The sequence below is a fragment of the Melanotaenia boesemani genome, chromosome 22 (assembly GCF_017639745.1).
Source record: "Melanotaenia boesemani isolate fMelBoe1 chromosome 22, fMelBoe1.pri, whole genome shotgun sequence".
Lineage (NCBI taxonomy): Eukaryota > Metazoa > Chordata > Actinopteri > Atheriniformes > Melanotaeniidae > Melanotaenia > Melanotaenia boesemani.
In genome coordinates, this window is record NC_055703.1 from 11798439 (window position 1) to 11821823 (window position 23385).

General features: G+C 38.5%; 1 protein-coding gene and 1 long non-coding RNA gene across 11 annotated transcripts in view; one reads left to right on the plus strand and one right to left on the minus strand.

Moving 5' to 3' along the window:
• The first annotated feature begins 316 nt into the window (after nucleotides 1-316).
• LOC121634237 lies at nucleotides 317-4977 on the plus strand. Its single transcript, XR_006009200.1, has 3 exons — nucleotides 317-684; nucleotides 2443-2630; nucleotides 4307-4977. It is a non-coding gene; the product is annotated as an uncharacterized LOC121634237 (long non-coding RNA).
• Nucleotides 4978-5698: 721 nt separating this feature from the next.
• Nucleotides 5699-23385, minus strand: part of epb41l2 (erythrocyte membrane protein band 4.1 like 2) — a 42302-nt gene continuing 24615 nt past the window's right edge. For 2 of the 10 annotated variants that reach the window (XM_041976752.1, XM_041976753.1), the window contains exons 13-24: nucleotides 22934-23106; nucleotides 22113-22198; nucleotides 17782-17841; nucleotides 15640-15807; nucleotides 14844-15062; nucleotides 13833-13901; nucleotides 12798-13436; nucleotides 11585-11713; nucleotides 11212-11310; nucleotides 10849-10929; nucleotides 8524-8638; nucleotides 5699-8326 (exon numbers count right to left, since the gene is read on the minus strand). In XM_041976752.1, the coding sequence (XP_041832686.1) occupies nucleotides 8534-8638; nucleotides 10849-10929; nucleotides 11212-11310; nucleotides 11585-11713; nucleotides 12798-13436; nucleotides 13833-13901; nucleotides 14844-15062; nucleotides 15640-15807; nucleotides 17782-17841; nucleotides 22113-22198; nucleotides 22934-23106 (1828 nt within the window). In that variant the 3' untranslated portion in view covers nucleotides 5699-8326; nucleotides 8524-8533. Of the gene's footprint in view, nucleotides 8327-8523; nucleotides 8639-10848; nucleotides 10930-11211; nucleotides 11311-11584; nucleotides 11714-12797; nucleotides 13437-13832; nucleotides 13902-14843; nucleotides 15063-15639; nucleotides 15808-17781; nucleotides 17842-18828; nucleotides 21072-22112; nucleotides 22199-22933; nucleotides 23107-23385 lie in introns of those variants that run through there. The other 8 variants (XM_041976754.1, XM_041976758.1, XM_041976762.1 and 5 more) reach the window with 8 other exon arrangements.

Sequence of the window (23385 nt, forward strand, 5' to 3'; positions counted from 1 at the left end):
AAATAGGCAGATTAGAAAAATTACAATTCAAAGAGAGGAGAAGGACATGATGAAAACTGTGTCGGTGTGTTAGTGAGGTTTTATGGCTCTGTTTGCACAAAGGTCTAAGGTTCAGTGATCAAAACATTACTCAAAGTCCAAGTGGACACATGCACACAGTGTGATAAGCATAAAATATACAGCTCTTTAAATTCTTATCAGTACAATGACACTTTAACTCTACAAATCATGTTCCTACTATAAAGACAAATATACAAAAATACACACAAACACAGGTTTGGGCACCCCTGCTAATCTTCTTACTAATCACAAGGTTTGACTGTTGAAACAGAACAAAGTTCACATTGTTAACAGCAGTGGCATTTATTCAAGAGACAAAACCACAGAAGAAGAAGAAGAAGACAGAGAACATCGGAGAGCCAGTACTTTTGTTGTTGTTGTCAACGTTGTCTCTGTACTTCAAAAATAATCTCTTTCAATAGAATTCAGAGCTAAAATCCACTTTATCTTTCAACTTGCTGCAACATACTTATGCTGGATGAATTTTTAAAGTTTTAAAGTTATTCTGTTATGAGACAACCATTAACAAACCAACATCTTTGACCTTCAGCTGAAGTCTGACTGCTGGAGACCATTTCAAACATCAGGAGGGAAAACATTCAAATCTATACATCAGGGAAAACTGTAAGTAGATCTTTAGTATATATATGTCATAATTCCTGACCTATCTAATTAATCTTGTTTGGTGTGCATTCTTCTTATTGTAATTTTCTTTTGGCATAAGTTTGTGTCACTACAATTTTTTAAAATTTTTCCAGCTTAGTTTTCAGGTGGTTTGCTGCAGGAACAGATTCAGTGTGGGATTATATATGTAACAAAGAGACATAACAACTTTACAGTTCTGTGTCACTGGTGAAATTAATCTGTGGGCGTTTATTTGAAATTAACCCAACTTTTAACACCTTTATATCATGCTCAGTAAAAAGGTACTGCATAAAGCATTAATAGCACCAAGACTGAAGCTGCATCCCGACAAATTAAAGTTAAAAATATGCACGTTCTCTGATGTTTAGATTACAGATTTAGACTTCCAGAACAGCCTGAATAAGAATGAACTCACTTGTAAATGAGAAACAAAAAGGTCAATCTTAATTTTAAATACGTGCAACTCATTTAATTACTTATCACTGTTCATCAAAAGTTTGAATTATTCATTCAAATATACTCATTTTTAATGCACACACGTATTGCTCCATTTTAAGAGGTTATTAATATTTACTTTTATATTTTTATACTTTTTTGTTGCTAATGTAGTAACCTAGGTGCTTTTTAACAGGTAAAGCAGCTGTAAAAGAAGTGTGCAACAATAACAGTCACAAACAATCTATTCAGTCAAATGAGCTTCTTACTCATTTCTTTTAAGAATGAGCTATTTAGTTAGCTTAATATGGTAATGGTTAGCTTAAGTAATATGGTTGCAAAGCTGGACAGCCGTTACTTGTCAGTTGGAGATTTTTTCACAAGGAAACCCAGCCGTTTTTTTTTTTTTTTTTTTTTTTTTTTTTTTGTTTTTCATAAATTAAAGTAATTTAGTTGGATGTCCCCTTTTTAATGCATCATTTCTCTGTCTTGTGTAGCTGGAAGCAGGATAGGAAACTTGTATCATACAGTAAACATTGTTAAAAGACCTATTTTAAAGCTATCAGCAATGTTTTCTAAACCCTAACCAAGTTACAATGCCAAAACCTAACCACAAAACCTCACCAAACAGCAAGTCAATCTTTAATCTGGATGAGTCAGAAATCAAATTCAGGTTTCCTGGATGATGGACATGTCCAATTGCAACCCCAACCCTTTTACTAGACTTTAAAAATAGCACATTTTGCCTTGTTAAAACTTTTAAACACTTTCAAGAAAGTGCCATGAGATGCTGTGAGACAGTTCCTTCTTACATAATTGCTGCTGTGCCTACATATAAAAATATATGCATCAATCAGCCTTAACATTAAGCCATCTTTGCTGACAAGTCCCATTGCCCCATTTGGTAATAGCACTACAGGAGCAATCTCCCTCAGTAGGACAGCGGTCAGCCCCCTAAAAGACTACTTAGGAATGACTCCAAGAACACAAAAACCCTTGTGTGCACTTGGCTTTCAAACTCCCCAAATATCAGTCTGTGGGAAGCAAGGCAATTCCACATAAACCCGACCCAGGAACTCACAAAGCCCAGTGGAATTACTATGAACATGCCAATACCAGACATTCCAGTGTACCTACAGGTGTTCTGTGCCAATGCCCTGACTGGTCCGAGCTGAGAAAGATCTACTCAATATTAGGATTGTAGTCGTAGTATTATGGCTGGTTGATATTGGTCTGTAGTGATCTATTAATCTTGATTAGTCATAACGCAGCGTGAACCTGGTGTTCTCTCTTCTTCTTTAGTGCAAGTATGGAGGTGTTGAGTGGGCCCTGGGCTGATTTGGCTCTGCTCCTGAGACAGACTGTCACACTGTCAAACATCGAGACAGGCAGCTTTCTCCCTCTCTGGCTGTTTGGCCTGCTGCTGTTCCTGTCTGTTTGTCTGCTGCTGCTGCAAATAATTATCTTCTTCAGCTGGAAACTCAGACAGAGTGAGCAAGTTATTAACTTTTCATGTCGAGCTCTTTAGATTCCTTGTTATATAGAACCATAAGTTTAATCTTGTATAATAAATTTAAACCTATGCTACTGAGTCCAGAAACCAGCAGTACATGACCACTCTTGACTCCCCACAGTTCAGAGAACCGCCTTTGGGTCATGAGCACACTTTGGAAAATAAAAGGGGGCATCTAAAAGGAAAAAGTGACATTTTTGGGCTAAATCTAAATTTGACTGTGCCAATACTGATCATTAAGCTGGACGTCAAGCAGTCAACCATAAAGGCATGTATGAGGGAGGGCAGCTGCAGGTTTTGATGTATCTGAAGCATGAAAAACCTGAAAAACATGGGTTTACTTTCATCTCTGTATGTGTACTCTAGTCAGTGTGGCTTTGCCAGATGAACCTGACCTCTTTGTGCTAACATGAACACACATTCAGTCATACACTTGTCCGGTAAAAATGATGGGCCCACTTTCACCATCTGCTCCTGCTCTTAGTGGATTTAGTTATTTAGTTAGTAGAATTAGATATAGAACATGACCACAGCAATATCTTGCTGCCATATAGAGACCTAATCTATATATATATATATATATATATATATATATATATATATACTAAATTATTGATTAAAGAAAAAAGACATTTTTGCTTTGATAATTTATTTAGGTGTTGAAAATAAATAAGCTTAAATCAATAAATAAGGTAGTCATAACAAGTGTGAGTGTGTCTTCTGCTATTTGAGCTGAGGACAATTAAAACCAATTACATCTAATCAAACACCTGCAGTTTACAGCATATCTGTGGTACTTAATTAAATACTGCTTGACTAATGGTTAGAAATATGTTTTCATGTGTGTGTCTGGGATTTTAGGGACTAGAGTAAATTACTTGAGGCCTAAAGTAAATGGTGTGCTTTCGTGTTAATTTTGTGCAAACTATCTTAACAGTTTTAAAATGGTTACAATGTGCCCCACTTTAAGTGTTCACTCAGTTATGTGCAAGTACTTGCACATAACTGCACATAACAGCAACAACATCCAAACCTAACTCAACCACAGATAAATTACATGTCAAATTAACTTCAGGTCATTAGCTTAGCCAAATTGTGCCAAATTAACTATTAGCTAGCTTTAATTGCTAATTGCTAGCAATTAGATGTCAGCTTAACAATCAAATACCACCCAAAATAAGCTCATTTGCATTAGTTTCTGAGGTGGGCTACACAGAGGAGCCATTTTAGTTTAAGTTTATTAACCATCTCACTACATATGATAGTTTAATTAGAAACAGACAATTTAACCACTTGTCTAACAGAACAGGAAGGCTAATTTTATAGTGGCATGTAGCATGAAGTTAGTATTACAGTAAGCTAGTCATGTCCAGGTATGCTTTGCTACTGATCATCTCCAAGTTATCAAAATTCTTACATAAAAGTAATTGTTTGCAAAAGTTGAACATATAAAGGAAAACAGCAGATCGCAGTCAACGCTGCTACAGTAATATTCTCCTGTTGTGTCCATCGTAATAATAAAGATTGCTTTTACACATGCACTTTCTTTCTTATCTAATAGAATAGAATAGAAATACTTTATTAATCCCTTTGGATAATAGTTTTATAGAAAATGATTCTTTAATAATTGTTTTTTCTTTTTTTTATTTACAGCTGAGGCAAATCTAGCAAGGTTTCAGCAGGATGGAAGTGCCATCCACAGGCAGATGGACAGAAGTGCATATCTGAAGCGAAGAAGTTTCGGGTTTCATTCGTGTACCTGACGTGAGACATAAACATTAATGGGCACATTTTAACATGGATGGGAACAGACAAGGTATATATAGTGGATTATGCTGTATTCTGAATACAGTGCATCTGGACTCAGGCAATGAACATTGGGAAAAAAAAACATTATCTGTGTTTGAAACTGTAGAAACCCTCAGGGCCATCTGGAAATTATAAAGAAAAAGAAAAATCTGTTCTTATACAATAAATTGTTTGGAAATAATGTTTATCAGTCTTGATAAATAAAAAAAAATCCCTTCTACAGATGTATCTATAATTGTATGTAAAGCTCATAAGAGACAATGAAGTGTTTGTAATGTGATCACAGTGTACACTGTTCTGTACACATTTTATTAGAATGACTGGACAAAATACATAGTTCTCACATCATGTGTGTCAACATATGAATAAAGTGAGTGTATGAGGAAAAGAAACGCTTCAAAGGATTTCAGAGTATAACAATCCTTTATTTAAACAGTGTTACACAGGGGGGAGGAGTGGATGTGTGTGGGGAAACACAACACAATTAAGCTGCTAGACCAAAAGAAAAAAAGAAGGAAAAAAAAAAAAAAAAACTACCAGTGATCACTGGTTAGCAAACAGGGAGCAAAGTGGCAGCTGGGTGGTTTTCCAAAATTGTGCTTCTGTAATAAATTTATTTATTTTTTGTTTTGCTTGTTGAATAAAATACAAAACTGTGCTGGTTTCTGTCCAAAGTATGAAACATGGCCTGAGACTGACGCATAAAGATGCTGTACTCAAATTACAATTTGGTCATGACACAGAGTGTATTTGATGCTGTGACGATGAGATCCCTGACACATTTCAAATCAGCTGGCATTGAATCATCACTTGTCATTGTAACCCTAAAAAACCTTGAGTGGTTACGCTGTATGTGTGCTGTTTTATTTTAATAAAAGTTACAACAGTCATTAATGAGTATTTTTTTTCCTTCATAAAATGGTATGAGAAAGAGCTAAAAACATTTTGGAAAAGCCAACCTTGCAGCCCCAAAGCTCCTGCGATTGGTTAAGAGAGCCCTGAACCCCCCAAGTGGAGACTACCCCTTGTGCTAAAACTGAAAAGGTGGTTGATTTGTAGTGGTGTTTTTCTTCATTGTCAAAAATCATGGTGACAGCATTACAAATATGCAAAAGGTGGCATAACTTTCACCTTCCAACAACTAATTCAGTTTCACATAGAAGTTACAAGAAACAATGAGAAAATCTGACAATATAGTTGCTGCAACATTACTGATTCTTTTTTTTATTATTATTATTGGAAAGGAAAAGCTTCCAAAGCTGCCTAGTGTTGAAAATTTAGGTTTCTTTTATTTTATTTTTTTTTTTAAAGATTTTATGCTGCTTTGTATCTTTGCAAGAGGATGAGGAGTGACAGCTTCCCCCTCATGGAATGTCATTTAACTGCATAGTAGAAGTCAGAGCAGCGTTTCCCACAACAGAAAGCCCATTTTTATTTGCTGTCTGTTGTAATTTTTTGAAAGCTTTAAAATTCAGAGATGCACACTAACACAGCTCAGGTGATACAGATAATCAAGTTAAAGTCAGGCTTTTTCTTCCAGAGAATGTAACAGTTTTGCTGATCTAAAGGAGTAAATAATACCTCCTTTTAAATCCCATTCAAAAAATATCCTGTCAGAGGAAAAGTGTGGATTTCGACAGGTCCAGTGGAATGTATTTATGGTTCTCTGTGGCACTTAATTTTCAGAAGAATACGTTCTTGCTTTTTGCTGTTCACAGAAATAAATCTCCCAGCTAAATGCATTAGAGTAAGCCCCTCATTATCACACACTTAATGCCATTAATAACACAAAGTCACATTTTGTTGTCAAATTTAGCCATAAATTTGAGTAAAAGAACAGAAAATGATATACACCACAATGAGATTCCATTTAGGGGTGCAAAGGGCACTTCAAACCCTCAAATATTCTTCCCTTTAAGCTGCTTTTTCCTCTTGTATTTTAACTATTTTTTTCTTTACTTAGGTTTGTAGTGTGGTAACAGATTCAGTGTTGTATTTTTGTGTGATGCACTGATGAAGGATAAGAATGAAAGCAACGTAATATAAACCGTTAAAAAACATAGAGAATGAATCCAGCTGAATATTTGGTTGCAGTAAAACAGTTACAACACACAACCAGCGCCATGTCTCATAATATTATCAAGTCATGCTGTATGAGCTAAAAATAATCTGTGATCTGCACACTCTCAAACCAATCAACACAGTAGCATCATATCTAGACTCGCTTACAAGGTGAAACATGCAGAATTTAATTCCATTTATGGTTATGTCTATCAGGCTCTGTTTTATAACTAGTCGGGTATGAAAAGAAGCTGGGTGTGAACAGTGCTGAACTACGACGACAACAGGCTGCAGAACGCAGGAAATAGCTTGAGTTGGATTTTGGGACAGAACGGCTTTCAAGTTTATTTTGGTACCTTTACTAGTCGTAGCAAGAAAACTCCTTTTAAATAATTTAACTGAAACTGCTGTGTTAAATCTGTATGCAACATAATATGCTGAAATTCTTATTTCCACAGAGTTAGACCAACTTTCATTAATATTCATATTTCATTTCATACCCAAGTTGTTAGTTGGCATTCTCCCAATTATTCTTCCAGTTCACCAGTCGTTTCTCCCAATCAAGGTCAGTTTTCTTCCCCCTTGAGGGCCCAGTAGGAATGTTTAGTGTCGTTCAGAGGAAGGGCCCTATGAGGATATTTAGCTGCTCCCATTTAATAACCTTCATTTTTCTGTACAGAGTTGTATACACCAGCTCTCAAGTCTGTTTATTTTCTCTTAATTTTTTTTTTATTTTATTTTGTGAAAAGAACAAAACAAAATGTACCCTAAAATGGTGTAAAATTTCATCACATTTAGCTTCCCATGCTTCATTAATGTAAAACCCACTGACCTATTTAACATCCCTCCCATTCTCACCCACTGTAAATGTTAAAACATCTCCTCTGTTTACAAAGTTGAGCTGTTGAGCTAAATGTGAGCACGGCTGAAAATGAACTGACTCAGATGCTGGTCACACACAAGGAATGTGGATGAATAATAAACAAACTTACGAGAAGAAAGAAAAAAAAAAAAAGATACAAAAATCAAAAATCTGGATGATTTTTTTTTTTTACTGCAATATTTTAAGTTACAGCTCCCTCGTCAGTGTAACTTTTAAAGAACTTGAATGTGTTAAAATAAGTGAGTGTTGTGAAGTAAAAGGTAAACATGTTCCTTAAAAATTCATGAAATTATTCAGTTATATTATATTCCGTTTCATTTACACCATAAAGAAGAATGAGGGGGCGCTGTAATTAAACAAATTCCTTTTTTTTTTTTTTTTTATTGTTTTTTGTTTATTTTTTTTAAGGAATGCACCAAAACCCTTTTTTTTTATTATCCTGATTGAAGTTTTGCTTTTTTGAGACCTGACTCACGGATTTTACTAACAATGTTGGTGAAATATCTTTCATCTGGAATAGCTATCGGTGCATCCACATTTTTATTTTTGCAACACATGTAAGACACTATTTTTACTCTTTTTTTAAACAATAAAACTAATGAAAAAAGGGGGAGGAAGAATAGAAAAACAAGCTACAAATGATAAGCTAACTAAAGGGTTCTTTTTGTTCCCTCAGAAACATTGAGCTTATTATTACATTTCTTGTTTTTGCAGTGAGGGACTAAAATGCACCAAAAAATGTGTGAGAAAGACCATCTGGCATGAGCGTGACAACTTAGATCACACTATCTTAACCCTCCTCCTCTTCCTCCTGTTCTCCAGTTCCTCTTCTTCTTCCCTTCTGTCAAGTTCGGTTGTTGCAGAGTGACGAAGATTGTTTGTTGTCAAATGAGAAAACAGTCACGATGGGCCTTTCAGCTCTGGGAAAAGTAGATACAAGGTAATGAGACTCCAGCACTGTGATATTAACACAGTTCTGGTTTCCTTCCAATAATCAGCCTTTTGTACTCCACTGTCATCCTTCCTAAGTTTAACAACTATTTCTTCAAGTGATCATTATCCCTCTCAGGATAACTAAAACCACAAAATAATAAGGAGTGACTATTGCTGTTGTTACCTGAGTTCAGTCAATCCTCCTCCTCAGCCAGTTCAGTTTCTTTATGAACCACCACTCTGGTAACAGACATGTCAGGATGTTGCTCTTTGGCCTCCTTAATGGCCTGTGCCAGTGCCTGCAGTACCAAGGGGCGACCACACAGTGGCAGCACCGAGCACAGCAGGCAGTGGAGGGGAAGGAGGGGGAAAAATGGTGGGGTTAAGTGAAAAAACAAAATAAGAAGCATAAAGAAAATAACACAAATGCTGGATTTACTTGCAAAGTGCCATTTTACTTCCTGTGGTTACCAAGATGATAAATAAAAAGGGTGATTCAGTAAAATGGCAGCAAAGGAAACATTAAAGGGACACTGTTTAATATTTTCTATTGTTTTGGTGTATTATGAAATCCGCCAAAGATCTGAAACATTCTCGCAATGAATTTTAGATTTTTTTATACATATGATCGGTAAACCAGTGGCGGTCTGCCATCTTGAAACTAAAGCTGATAGCAAGGGACAAATAGCACCAACGCAGAATCCCTGCGAGACAGCGCACAGTGATTAAGACGCGAGAGGAGAAGATAAACGAGAGTGGCTCACTAGCCCAGCAAGTTGGAAAATCTGTTAAAATTGTTATACACAAAAATGCAGGGCCATGCATATGCAGCAGCAGCACGGGAGCCATTTTCACCATCGGCAAGAAAGCAAGAAAGGACACTTAAAAGGCAGAGTGACCATACGGTACAAAAAAAGAAGAATCCACGTGGGTCTAGCCTTCCCGAGGTGGAAGGAGCTCAAGAAGGAGAAAGATTTTAAAAGTAAGTCAACGGTACTGGCTAAATGAGCCTTAAGCTTTTTCACTTGGTTTTGTTGGACAGTGTTGCTCGTTACCATGGGCAGCATAACAGTAGATCCTACTAAAATACGCCAGCCTCACTGGTACAGAAGTGTATGTTTATGTGGTTTTAGTCGCTTTCATAGTCCTATAAAGCCGGTGGGACGGCTTTATAAGCTGGCTTTTACTGTGACAAAAGGCGGTGCTTTGTCGAGGTCAGATTCCCTGTCAAGATCCATTTCCCCTGTGAGAACCATTCTTCCTTCTAAACACAATGGAACAATATCTGACAGTTTGATGGGATGCAGTTTGCTATATTTATGAAATTGCAAACCTCTATCAGATGTTGTGCTTTTATCGGTGTTGTCAGGCTTTGTGAAGCACAGCAGCTACTGTTGTTGCAATGTGTTTGCGAAAGTGAGGCGTTAGAATGCACTAAACATTAGAATGCACTAAACGTTAGAATGCAATACACGATTCCAACGTTAGATGGAAGTAATTCTTACACAATGTCCCTTTAAAACTGATAAGAATTTCCAACAGTGTGACATAAACATTTTGTTCTTGTGTAAATCCAGCAAATTAGAGCAAACAGGCAACTTAAACAAAAAGTGAAGCAAAACTTGTGAAGACCAAGAACTGACCAATAGAGATGTTTATTTATTTTCCTTTTTAAAGTTATTATGAGGGTGGAACAAGCATTTTCATTCTCATTTTAATTGTGATAGTTTGCAAAGGAAAACCAATAGAAAGTATCACAAAAGAGAATCAGATGACAATCATTGCTTCCTAGAAATATGGAAAATGCCTACAAAATGTATTTCATTAGATCTTATGATTTGTAGATCAGACTACAAAAATGGACATTTACAGCCATTTACAGCCAATTTAAACACATACTTCTACTTTTAGTGCATTGGCTGGCTGCAGACAGGGTTTTCAGAATGGTTCTGTTACTGTAATGATGAAAATGCTCCAATTTGGGCTGAAAATCTTATTTAAAAACCTATTCCAGTTAAAAGATAAAAATGGTCACCATATAAACACACCTGGCTTCCTCGGTACAACTTTAGCACGTAATTTACAACATATCTTGGGATTTAAATGAAATTTTAGGTAACAGGAGGAGAAACATATTCAGGCAAAGCATGCAAAAATCCTTAAAGGTTAAGACAATTTTCTAGATGCAAGGATGAAATAAGGGAAGAGGTAAGAGAAGCGGATGCCAGTCAATGAATGGTATGATGATGGCTTGTGGGCATGAATCCCAAATAAAAAAGAAATTGCATTCAAAATGAAAGCAACATGATGGACATGTCACCAGACCTACAGTTAATCCATTTGAGTCTAAGCAACCAGAGACACTGTTTCCCAATCAATGTCTTCAAATATAAAAAAACTAATCCTGAATAAAATATGCTAAATGTTGGACATGACTAATATGTATCTAAAAATAATTCTGAGGGTTTTTTAGAGCCACCCACAGCTGAGAGATGAGCTGAAAACTGACCTGATCATGGTCGATGTCGCAGTCGCCAGTGATGACGATGCGTTTTTCAATCCTTGTCTCCGACAGCCCACCCTTTAACGTCTGGAACAAAGGATGACAAAGACTTAAGTTTGATGACTGTCCTGAGTTTTTTATAGTTATCTGCAAGGATACAGCTGAGTGGTGGACACTGCTGATTGTGTGCATCACTATGTTTCTTCTAATGTATTTTATTAGGCAGAAATATTGATTTTAGGTAGCACATTGCATAATATCGAAAAAAGACTATGATCTATGAAAAACTACGATCAACATTGTTCATGTTTGCAGAGGTATTTAAATTGTATGAGGAAGGAGAATGTATTTGGTAGTGGGTATCAGTACCTTGGTAATGTGTGTGGTTGTGGTAGTGCACAAAGACTCAGAGGTGATTGTCTGAGCAGTCATCAGCACGCCAGGCTCACCATCACCATTACCATCCAACTAACAGGAAGACAAAAGGACATGGTTGACGCTTCATTGTGGCCATTTTGTTTGATATATGCCGTTTAACGTAAACTCTTTTCTACATAACACTGCTGGAATGACTGATGCCACCATGCACTGCAGCTAGAAAAAAAAGCCCTTTGGGACATTTGCATGGATAAGCTTTCAAATATTGTTAAATCTAGACACATTCATCATTCAAAAAATGAATGCTGGCACATAAAGAGGAAAAATAAAAAAAAAAAGCTCCCTGTGCGTCTTAGATGGGCACCTGTGCAGCCTCGTATGTGATGGTCTTGGTTTCCGTATGTACGATGGGAACTTCTTTTGTAGCTATCTCAGTTTTCTGGGCTGCAAACGTGTCTGATATAGTCACCATTTCTGTCTTTACCACAGGTGGCTGGGGAGGGAGGAGAGAAAGGAGTGAGGGGAGGAAGAAAGTAAGTTAATATATTAAATCTGAGCAGCTGTGAAAATAAAAAAAAAATGTATTTATAAGCCTGCTTTGGTATAAAACTGACCTCCAAATCAGTTGAAATGTTGTTTAACATTACATCTGAGATCAATTCTTATCAAAATAAGTGCAAACAAGCCTTTTACTACTGAATGGAGGTGATTCAGTGCTGTACAACCTGCTACACATGCATAGCAGCAGCAAAAATCATGCACAAAAGCTTGAGCTCCCAAAATCATGCAACATGATGCAGGGAAAAAGACTATATCTACTTATGAGCAGCATCACTCCCACAGAAAACTTTGGTGTCGACATGCAACTCAAATTCAAAATGACACAAACATGCATAAAACACGAGCCAATAAAACCAGCAGGACTCAAATGACTCGCACACAAAACAGCTATTGAAATGTAAACAAGATGACATTCAGATGAGTGGGAGCCATTTCCAAAGTGGTTGGCAATGATGATTTCCACAAATGTGAAGAGAAACATCACTGCCAAACACAATGAGGACACACTAATACACACACGCCAAAGGTGAAAACCAGCATGCAAAGCGAAAAACAAACACCTAAAAGCATCATGCATTTCCAACTTAGGCCCCATTTACTTCACAACACCAAAAACACGGTAAAGAAGAAGGCAATGACAGCAAAACACCACACTGTGTGGGACTAACCATGTGTGTGATGACAGATAAACATGAAAGGAGTATGTACAAAAAGGACTGAAATCAAAATAATCACTGAAAGTATGTAGGAAATGGTAACATCAACACCAATACACCGAAAGACTGGTGGGGGATTCTACTTTCCCTGGTTGTGTTTTTTAAAGGGTCAATTTTAAGCCTTAAGGTTTATCACAGGATAAAGATGAGTGTGAGAATGTACATGGGGCTTAAATATCACACAAGCAGGAAGGAAATCGGCACTGAGATAAGCAGCAGGGGAAAAGTAGGAGTTTCTACAGCTTGTAGGAGGGATCAAACCCCAGGGAAGCTCCGCAACTGGCGCAATGAAGACTTTACCTCAGAGCAACAAATAACCTGCGGCCGTGGTTCCACTTCAACCAGTGAGGCTTCTCCGTTCACTTTGGGTTCCTCCTCTTCTTCTGCTGGAACAGCCATCCCAATGAAACTGTTGGGGGCTTCGTCAGGTGTCACCATCGGGTCATCGGTGCTTTCCTCTGTCTCATGTTCACCTTCCTTCTCCTCCTCTGGATTCTTGTTCTCCTCTGTCTTTGTGTCCTCCTCCCTGGACTCTTCTTGATTGGTTTCTTCTGCAGGCTTGCAGACCTCAGCTGGAAGATAAGGAGTGTCTGGGTCCGACAGCTGCTGCTCCACATGCTTCTCTTCCTCATTCTTCTCCTGCTCTTCCTCCTCTTCCTTCTCTTCTGGTATTTGTGTATGACAGATGGTTACAGAGATGTTCGGATGGTACTCTGCCTCTTCGTCACTCTCACTCTCAGAGGAGACGCTCTCCTGCTTCCTCTGCTTTGCTTCCTCCACTACCACTACTTCCTCTTCCACTCTCACTTTCTGTTCCCTTGTTTCCTGCTCTGCAGACGGATCAGCAGGGGAACTGGTTGTAACTGTGACAAGTCCAGGTTTGTTTGCTCTGGAAACCTCTTGGATGACAACAGTTTCTTCGATTTCAACCTCCGTTGTCTATATGCACACATACATACACAAGCACACATGCGCACAAAGTGCACAGACACACACAATGAGGTGCACACACATACACAACAAACGCATGGGGACAAAAAAAACAAAAAAAAGCAGAAGGTGATCATTGAACATAAATTTTTAAAAATATAACTAGTGTAGGTTAACTCAAAAGAAAGTGATACCAAAGTAACAGGAAAAAAGGAAGATGAGGTTCAACTGTGGACAAGAAGACATGAAGTTACAGGATGAAGTAGGAAGCCAGATGGATGAAAAAGGAAAAAAGGGAAATTTCATGCTGCCAATGGAAAATGAATGAAGGCATGAAGGAAGCAATGGATCATATAACATCATGAATGAAGGGCTGGAAGGTTTGTAGAAGAAAGTTAGATGCACCTTTGCAGGTTCTTTGGTATCAAAGATGGTGTTTTCAGCTGAGGCTGCTTCTGTTTGTGGCTCATTGACCTGCGGGACAGGGAAGTTACCATGACATCATCAACCACACATCAACCTTGACACCATTATTGTTTTCTTTTAGCTATACTAGGATGCTTGTTATCACATCATGGAGATGGGGGCTAGCTTTAAGTCCTCTCCCTTTTTTCCCTCCTTCTCCTCTTTTTCTCTTACTGCCTCTGCCTCTTCATGCACCATCAAATCATTTTCAAAACAGTATGAAGGTCATTGTAGCAGGCAAAAGGGATGGGATAAAAGATTTAAGAGGAGGGGTAGAAAATGAAAAGATGAAAGATGGACTGAAGAGAATACCCCACCAATAAAGAACTCATCTTCACTCACAGAAAAGGAAAAAAAGACAAAAGACAAGACAGTATTGAAGTCAGCAGTGTCTTTCAAACGACCGCAAGAAAGACATCACACTATAATGAGATCCATGCCTGGAAATTTGTTTTGTGCCATTTAAAAAGCTCCAGTAAACAGGCACGAAATGAGCACATTATAGGTTCCTTTTTTTCTATTCAAGCATCACAGAAAACAGCTGCTTCAGTACCTGCTGCCATCAATAGAGGCATAGAGTATTTTTTTCTCATTGAAGGAGCAGATTGTTACATTTGCATTCAACACACATATTTAATCAACAGAAATGACACTCTAAACGCCATGCCTTTAACAGCTGTCTGTTGATGTGCATTAGATTTATCACATCATTGGGGATGAATGGTCCCAGACACATCAAATATCACTACCATTCATGCAGCATCCACAGCAGGCATTATGGGCATGGAAACACATCTGGCAAGCATCCTTAATGAACCAAAAGCATTACAAGGCGCCAATTTACTTTCAACTTGGAGCATTAACATGACTGATTAGAATGACTCTAATCATAAATGGTGTTTGGGAATGAAAGTAAACAGACTCCTTAATGATCAGTAGTACCAGAAGCACCTCTGTTGCAGAGAGTGTAGTAGTTGTGGAAATAGGAAGGCTTTGTGGCACAGAAGAGCTGCAGAAAGCATTGAGAGTGGTAGAAGTAGCAGCTGAACATGAGCTTATAAGAGCATCTAGTGTTGGTTCAGGAATACTGCAGGCAGCTTCAGCAGCTGAATAAAATCCAGTGCCGGTGTGTCTGCTGAAAAGCTCAGAGGCTATCTCCTCTTCCAGGCTCTACAGCAACACACACAGTATAAACAAGACAGAAGTGAGGAAAGAAATGCAAAGATTTGAGAGAAGACCAATCAGCCTCAGCAGATAAACACACAAACATATGCAAAGCCATGCTTTTTGTCTCTACCAGCAGAGATTAAAAGCCACATGCTAATAAAGCTAACATTGCACTAATAGTCCACCTAAAAAAGGGGGAAAACAGCTGTGAATGTTAAGTTGATTTTATATTTGAATGAAGTCAGAAACATTCTGTAAGTCTAGCAAGTGATGAGTGAGATCATGGTAACGGCAACACTGCCAAAACAAAAGAAAGAAGGCTTTCAACATCCCAAAAAGCAAATATTTAAATTACAAGGACAATAAGGAAATACAGACTGAAGAGAAGAAGTGAGAAGGCTTTCACAAACACAGAGGGACAGGATCTTCTCACTGTAAAGACTGAGCTGCTGTTGTTTGTTGCAGCTGATAAAAATGCAGCTTCAATCCACTGAAAAACGCCATTTCTCCTGAACGTTTGCAGACAAAATGCCTGTAATTCGTGAGTCTCGTCGAGACAAAAACATCCAGACAGACGTACCACTTGTTGCTGCTGAATACGTATCGTTGTAGCAGGAGAGGAGGTGAGACGTTTCTCCCATTGGTTGGGCTGAGGAGGAGAGGGAGGTGGCGCCTCCATAAAGGAGCGTTTGAGCTGGCTAATGCTAGCTTGATGTTTCAGAACCTCGTCTTGGGTCTTATCATGGTCCTAATGGGGGGAGGGAGAGGATAGGGCAAAAGAGGGGAGGAGCATTGGGGTGAGGAGTGGATGGAGAGTAAATTAAATAAGTATGGGTGAAGAGGGATGGCAAATGAGAAGTGAGGAAGATGGGAGGGTAGGGGATAGATGAGGGGAAGGTAGAGGGGGGGAAAGAGAGGCAAAGGAATAAAAAGGTAAGTTAAGGCAAGTGGAGGCATAGTTGGATCAGGAGATGTGATGGGGTAAGAAACAAGTAAATGAGGGAGGTGGAAAGTCGTGGGGAGAGGGGTAGGATAAAAAGAGAGGGATGAGGTGGAAAAAATTGTTCACAGGAACATCAGTCTGTCAATCTGGAAGGAAACAGGATGGATGCTGTGCCTCACTGAAGCCTTTTTGATATGTTCTTAAAAAACAAATGTATTAATCACTTGTTTATATTCTTATATGTGTGTGTAAATACGCAGGCTTCAGTGAAACGACGCTCCCCATCTTGTTGAGGAGTTTCCCTTTAATGAGGCCAGGAACAGCAATGCAGGCTGCACAACATGGAGCTGATAGTAATTCTTTCTTTCTACTCATGTTAAGTTAGGTCCACTTTGGCTCATTTCAGTAGCAGAAAGACCATCAATGTTCACACAAACAGTCCAAAACAAAGATAGGTTGAGACAACATATTGTATGTAGAAGGCAGTCATATTTAATAACCTTGTTTGAGTCTCCTAACTCTTTCAACTAACACTGAATACTTATTTTACTCAAAGACCAGTAGATCACTATCAGCCCCACATTGCACAAACAGGTGGTGTTTTAGTATGTTATAAAACCACACATATCTCAACACTGGCAGCCAATTACCAGAAAACAGGAAGGAAGCTCCTTGTGTGTGTTAGGGGAGGCAGGGTTAGTCAAGTTAGATGCAGCTGCCTGGCAACAATCTTTTTTTTTCACAAAGGATTGTAAAAACAAGATAAACAGCTTTCAACATGCACAGAGCATGCATTATAGTCACGTTGACAAAGCACCAATCCTATCGACACAGCAGCTATTGTGAATGTTCAGCCTAAGTCTCTACTGAGATGTGCAGAAGCATATCAAATAAATGCTTTGAATTGCAAAAACTCAAGAATAAACACCTTTTAGTTGCCCATATAAGACCAACTTCATCATAATTTTCCTTTTTTTCTTCTCTATTTGCAAACATTAGTACCACTTAACCTTCATGATTCAATCAATTCGAGCAGTTAATGTAGTTCTTTTTCCAAAGACTGCTGCAGATCTAATAAGCGCAGCAAAATTTGCCATTAACCTGCTTTAAGCTGCATTCATCTCTTTTTTTTATTGCTGTCTTGGTGCAGAAATACAACAAACTAATAAAATGCCTGGGCCTTGTAAAGCTGATGTGGCTCAAACCTTTAATTAGCTTTTATTAAACCATGTTTTTGTCCAATATTCTTTCTCCTGTGAGGTTTATTCCCCACCCCCTGAAGAAAATATTTGCCTAATTACTACAAGCCCAAGTATGCAAGTTGTTACATCTAAAGTTTGCTGCACAGTAGGAAAGGTTCAAGGTAAATGTTGAAAGCTGAAAAATAACTAAAATTGCAGCCATGAAACCAAAACATTAAGCTACAAGATGCTGAAAACGTAAATTGAATACTGAAGACCAACTGTTCAAAATAGCTGCTGTGTGAATGAGGACAAAAAAGCACTGGGCCATTTTCATTCACAAGTTTTTCAATGACACAAAGAGTTGTTGAAATTCTGGAAAGAGCTTAAATTAAGAGTAAATTACATAAAAAAAAACAAACAAAAAAAAAAAACATCCACACAAGATCACACGTAAGCATGCACACAGAGCCTGAGAGTGCGAGAGGGCAGCCGCATTGTACAGTAAAGTACAGATGAAGTTGTAGTTCTGATGGCGTCAGAGTACATAGAAACATGTAATTCTTATTTTCAGCCATCAGCTAATGCCAGTACCAACCTCCAACATTAAATTACTGTGCCTCACATAAATATTGTCCCCATGCACTCTCAATCGACTCTGGAAGGCAGATATACAGCACAAAAATGAGGAAAATTATTTTTTTAAAAAAGGCATGTAGTGTGAAAATATCCAGTAAACTAAACAACAACAAAATAGAACAAATAAAAAATTTTTCTGAAAAAATCAACTATAAAATAAAATAGAGAAAAATAACAAGAAACTCAGATGTAGGCCCATGTCCCAGGCTGTGAGGAACACTGGTAGATGGGTACAAGCACAAATAACATTTTGATTATACTAGTAATTGGGAGGGTGGTGGCACTTGTACCCATGTTGACATGCATAAACCAAAGCATTCAGTCCCACAGCACCAGCAGACATGTACATAAACTAACAAAACCCAAAAATAATCCCACAAACCACAGGTATGAACCAAAAACCCAAGCAAAACTGTGAAAATGTAAGCCACAACAGAGCATCTGAAAGTAAAAATATTGGATGAAAGTGCCCACTCAGGATCAGTTTCTACTGTCAGGCTCAATCTGAAATCCAAAATGGAAAGCAAGTCTTATAACTCTATATGTTTATTATTTAATACATTCAGTTATCTTTTTTTTTATTAGATTGGATCTTTATTAACTTTTCAAACTGACTCTATGTGATCACATCAGGGCAAATTCAACCATCACACTTTGCACAGGCAGAGAAAACAATTGACAGACCAGTACACAATGAAATAACCAATAACAGTATATGAACCTGAGAGAGGGCAGGCTCACTGCATCCTGGTGACTGTTGTTGGGGTAAAGTCAGGGAGAGAGTAAGGACAGGTTAGGTCCACTGCCTGATTACTCCACCACAAAATCTGTTTCATTGAATATTTAGGACCCTAATACTCTAATTTTAAGAAACTCAGTTCTACTTCTCCTATAATTTGCAAAGTATGCTGAGTAAAAACAGGCCTTACAGACCTGGGAGGGCATGGCTTCTGCATCGCCAGGGCTCAACTCCACCTCCTTCAATGTGGTAGTCATAGTGATGGTAGACAAAATGAAGGGTGTAGGGGCACGAAGAAAAACAAAAACAGTAAAATGGATGATGGGAAAATGTTTCTCCCCAGTGTTAGGAAGTACTGCTGGTCATGTGACCTTTGACTGGAACTGTACCATGTAAGAAGTCAGAGATGGTCAGAAAATGTAGAGTAAATAGAAGTGTATTTGTGTCCCTTAAAAACTTTTTTTATACATCACAGCTTATTAGAAAGAATAAACCTAATCATCTGAGTCAGGAAATGTGTTGTTTCTATCCTATTCTGTTTGTTTAATATCTGCAGCTTTCAGTTAATCAATAAAAAATTGTTTTCCTCCCTAAAGCACATAATACTGTAAGTCAAGAGGTACAAAAAACAAAGGGCAAGGGTAAGTGTAACACTGTTTAATATTAACATTCATGAGCAATAATATGCTAATGCAATACGCTTTAAGTGCTATATGTTTGCAGGGGTTGCTATTCTTATCTTGTGTATGCATCTGTATGCATGGCTCTAACAGCAGCTCATCTTTCAGTGTCACAATTTCTCTGCACTGCAGGAGAAAATGAAGCAACTGAAAATCAAGTTGAAAATAAGTACAGCATAAAAGCATTTCTAAGTATCCTATATAACTAACAACTATATCTAATTTGACAAGTTATTATGCTGTGCAACCACAAAGAGATGTCTTTTTTGGTCATGTATGACACATACAGTGAACTCTTGCAATAGTCCTCTCTTTACAGCATCTAAAACTCTTAATATACCTAAATTTAGTCTATATTAACAATATAACAATAATTTATTTCAATATTAATTATCATTTTGTTAAATCTCTTCACAGTAATCATACTTATTCTACTCTGTTCTTTATAAGGGACACAGTGGGGTTGGCAGGTTACGGGGAAGATAAGAAGAATAGGAAGAGGAAGTGCTGGTGGCAGGGATAAATAAAAGAGGTGATCTCCAAATAGATTATTTACATTCTCACAGGGGTAGAAATAAGAGTAGGATAAAGGGTAAGGATGGAAAATTTCAATGCATAAATGTGAGTGTGCACTTATGCAGCAGGATCACACAGCTCCTGCATCCAGGTCGCACTTGCATGGTGCCTGATGCGAGGAGGTGTGTGGGCTGGTGTGAGAGGTGAAGCCTCCTTGCTACAAGCAGAGCTTGACTGATTCTCAGACTGATCGTTTGGTTTGTTGTTGATAAACACCGGCAAAATTGCCTTTCTTTGACAGGAGACGACACTCTCTAAGTAACACAGGGTCAGGCCGAGGGGTGTGGCTAAAATCAGGGCTAAGACCAAAGACTGGCTTGCTGTCAGCATCACAATGAGAAGGAAGAGCACTAACAGGAAGGGGAGAAGGAGAGGGGAGGGATTTAGGAGGCAGCGGTGTACAGATGCAGCCACATTAGGGGGAGGGAAAGTGGCCAAAGGGGGACAGGAGGAGTGGGATGTGTGTGAGAATGGCAAAGAAAAGGAAGCGGGGAAGGAAGAAAAGGAGGAGATGATTGCAGGGCAGGTGAAAGAGGAAACAGTGGGCAATCGTAGCTGTGTTGGGTGTGAAGGAAAAGCAGCAATAAATTTTTTTAACTTTGGAGGAATGAATCTGGTAAAAAATGCCACAAAATAAGTCAATTTAAATGCTAAACTGTTAAGCAGCTGATGTAATTTAGATGCAATTATGTTAGTAAATACATATGTGGGCCTAGAGATTGTAAAAATCTTTAGTTTTGTTTCTGGCCTTGGCATTTGTTTGAACAAAGTGGGAGGAAGGATGTTCAGTTTCCTTGTTAATCCTGAAAATAGCTTGTTGGGCAGACACCTGCTTCCATTCTTACCCAAGACTGAGAAAAAATACAAGATGAAAGAGACATATTTAACCACACCCTTCAGAGGAGACCAGCAACGCCAATTTGCCAGCCCAGCTGCTGGTCTGATTTCAGCCTCGCAGCCCTCCTCAAATTTCAAAAGCTCTGAGCTGTTTGCTTGGGAGGCAGTGACTGGGTGGGAGGATGGGGGTTTTTGAGTGAGGTGACCAAGATCAGCCAGCTGCTGATCTGTAAGAAAGGAGAGGGTGTTTGAGGGAAGGGTCCACAGCGTGCAATTGGTTTCCATATCGTTGGTACGATCGTCGTCTTCGGAGATGTCTGAAAGGCAGTGGTCAAGCTCGGAGATGGAGTCAAGAGATGGGGGGATGGATGAGAGTGAAGATGATGAGGAGAAAGAGAGAGGAAACATGAAAATTGACTAATGAAGGCAAAGTGAAGGATAAGATAAAAGGAGGGAAAGACATGAATGAGGATAGACAATATGAGAGAAAGAAACAACAACAAAAAAAAAAGAAGCAGACCGGGTTGAAATAGAAAGATGATCCATACACAAACCCATAAAGTAAAGGAGCAAGCCAAGAAAGAAAATTTAAGTTAAACAACAAACCAAAATAACCAAAGTGATTCGTTGCATGAAAAGAAAAAAGAAATGTGAGATCATGCAGGAAGGATGTGGGGAAAAGCAAACAAAAGGGAGTGTGTGAAGGAAAAAAGAGAGAAGGAAAGAGACATTAGTCAGTGAACAGCACAGCACAACAGCTTAAAAGTGAACATAGCAGGGCATAGAGCATAGCGCCAAATACAGTGGACACAGCTGTTTGCAGAAAAGTGTCAACAGAGGTCACCACTGACAGAGGCTACGGCAGTCCAAGGTGCTGGGATGCAAGTGAGGGTTAAGGGGAGGAAGGGAAGCAGTGAGGAAAGGAAGGTGGGTGTAGGAGGCATGCATGGCAGACATAATATAGTCCTGTTCTAAGGACAGACTGACTTGATTTAGTTGTGGACAGTGTCCCCCAGTGTACACAAGTGCTTCATAGAGAGAATATAAAGTAGTTAAAAAAATGGCATTATATACAACTTATTCCAAAGAGCAAAAAAGTAGCTGCCTTCTGGCCTCAAATAAGGTTGCCATGTGAAAATAGACATTACATTGGCAAAAAAATTATTTCAATTTTCTGTAGCCTCAAAGCAGGCTTGATCAGTGTAATCGCAGTGGAAACTTCATTAGTTGTCGGGCTGGCGTAGAAATACTGCAGAACTTCAAGCAGACTACATGTTACAAGTTTTACATGAAATCAAACCAGAAAAAAGTAATAAGAATACATGTACTTATTTCCCATGTGGCAAAATGGGTCTCTCCGTAGTGATGGGAAACAAAAATAAATAAATAATAAAAATAACAGCAATTTAAATAGCTTTCAGTCTGATCTCCACTTACACACAATATGTAAATACACACCTTTGAGTCAGAGTGAAGCTCCAGGTGAGGCTCACGCCCATTCTCAGCACTGTCCCTGCCAGCTTCAGTTATACTAATCACTGGTGCTGAGAAATAAGAAACATACAGCAAAAATCAGCTGATTCTTACAATGAAGGTCACATTTTGCCCCCAGTTACAAAGAGTTTGCATTAAACCGGTTTTCTTCTGAATAAGACTTGTTGTTTTACTTATTGTGCTTTGATCAAGAAGTATGAGTTTAATTTAAAAAGAAAACAAAAGGCAGTGAAGGGAGATGCTGGCCTGCAGTAGAGGAATGTGACCAGCAGAGGTCAATGTAAGATAGTGGAATTATCTGATGCATATAAAAAAGTGTTGCAGAGCTGCATTAAGTGGGATCTGCAAGCCAAATAAAAAAGACACAGAAAATCAGTGTGTTCTTTTTTTAAGAGACAGTAAAATCCTCATCAAAGATGAGTGTTATATCTCTAGGCATATAGAAATCCCCGATGCAGTTCCAGATAAGCTCACAATCATTTTGCAGCATCCCCATCATATCTAACTAACACAGAGTCACTACACACAGAATTACATCTACATTATTTTTCTTTCTAATGCAGGGAGTTACTTTCTTTTGGATAAACAAAAAAAATCTTTTTTATTTAATCTGTTTGTCCATTTCTGTCTCTCACTGCATGACAGGAAACATGTGCTGCATCTATTTCCTGTATCTGCTCAGACTGATCGTTTTACATCTATTTAACACACATTCGCTCTCAGACTCGTGAAATATCATAACAACCATGACCCCACTTCCAAATGCAGCTGTGCACTTGTGTTACCTCCATCCAAACTGCGGCTGATGCGTTTTGATGAGGTCCGTTCAAAATTGGGTGCAGGTCGGTCTATGAGGGAGCTGGCCAGGCGGGTCTGGGCCTGAGTTCGCCCGCTGTAGCGGAACTTGGAGCCCAAAGTCAAGAAACGGGCCTTGGTCGGAGGTTCTGGTGCATTTAACCTATCAACAAATAACAAAGAAAGACATGCAGAAAGAGGGAGATGGAAGTTTGATTTAAGACGTTATGGAGAGAGATTTCCTTTGAAATGAAATGTAGCTTTTGCTTGTTGACTGCATGGAATGAAAAATGTTTCCAGGCTTTCCTTCAACAGGATATTGAAGCTTGTTCCACTCACATACAAACCTGCACGCACAGCTAGCACTGACAGCAGAAATAATGCAATCATGGTAACCTGGCTTACCTTCGTATGTGTGTGTGTGTGTTAGTGTTTATCTGTT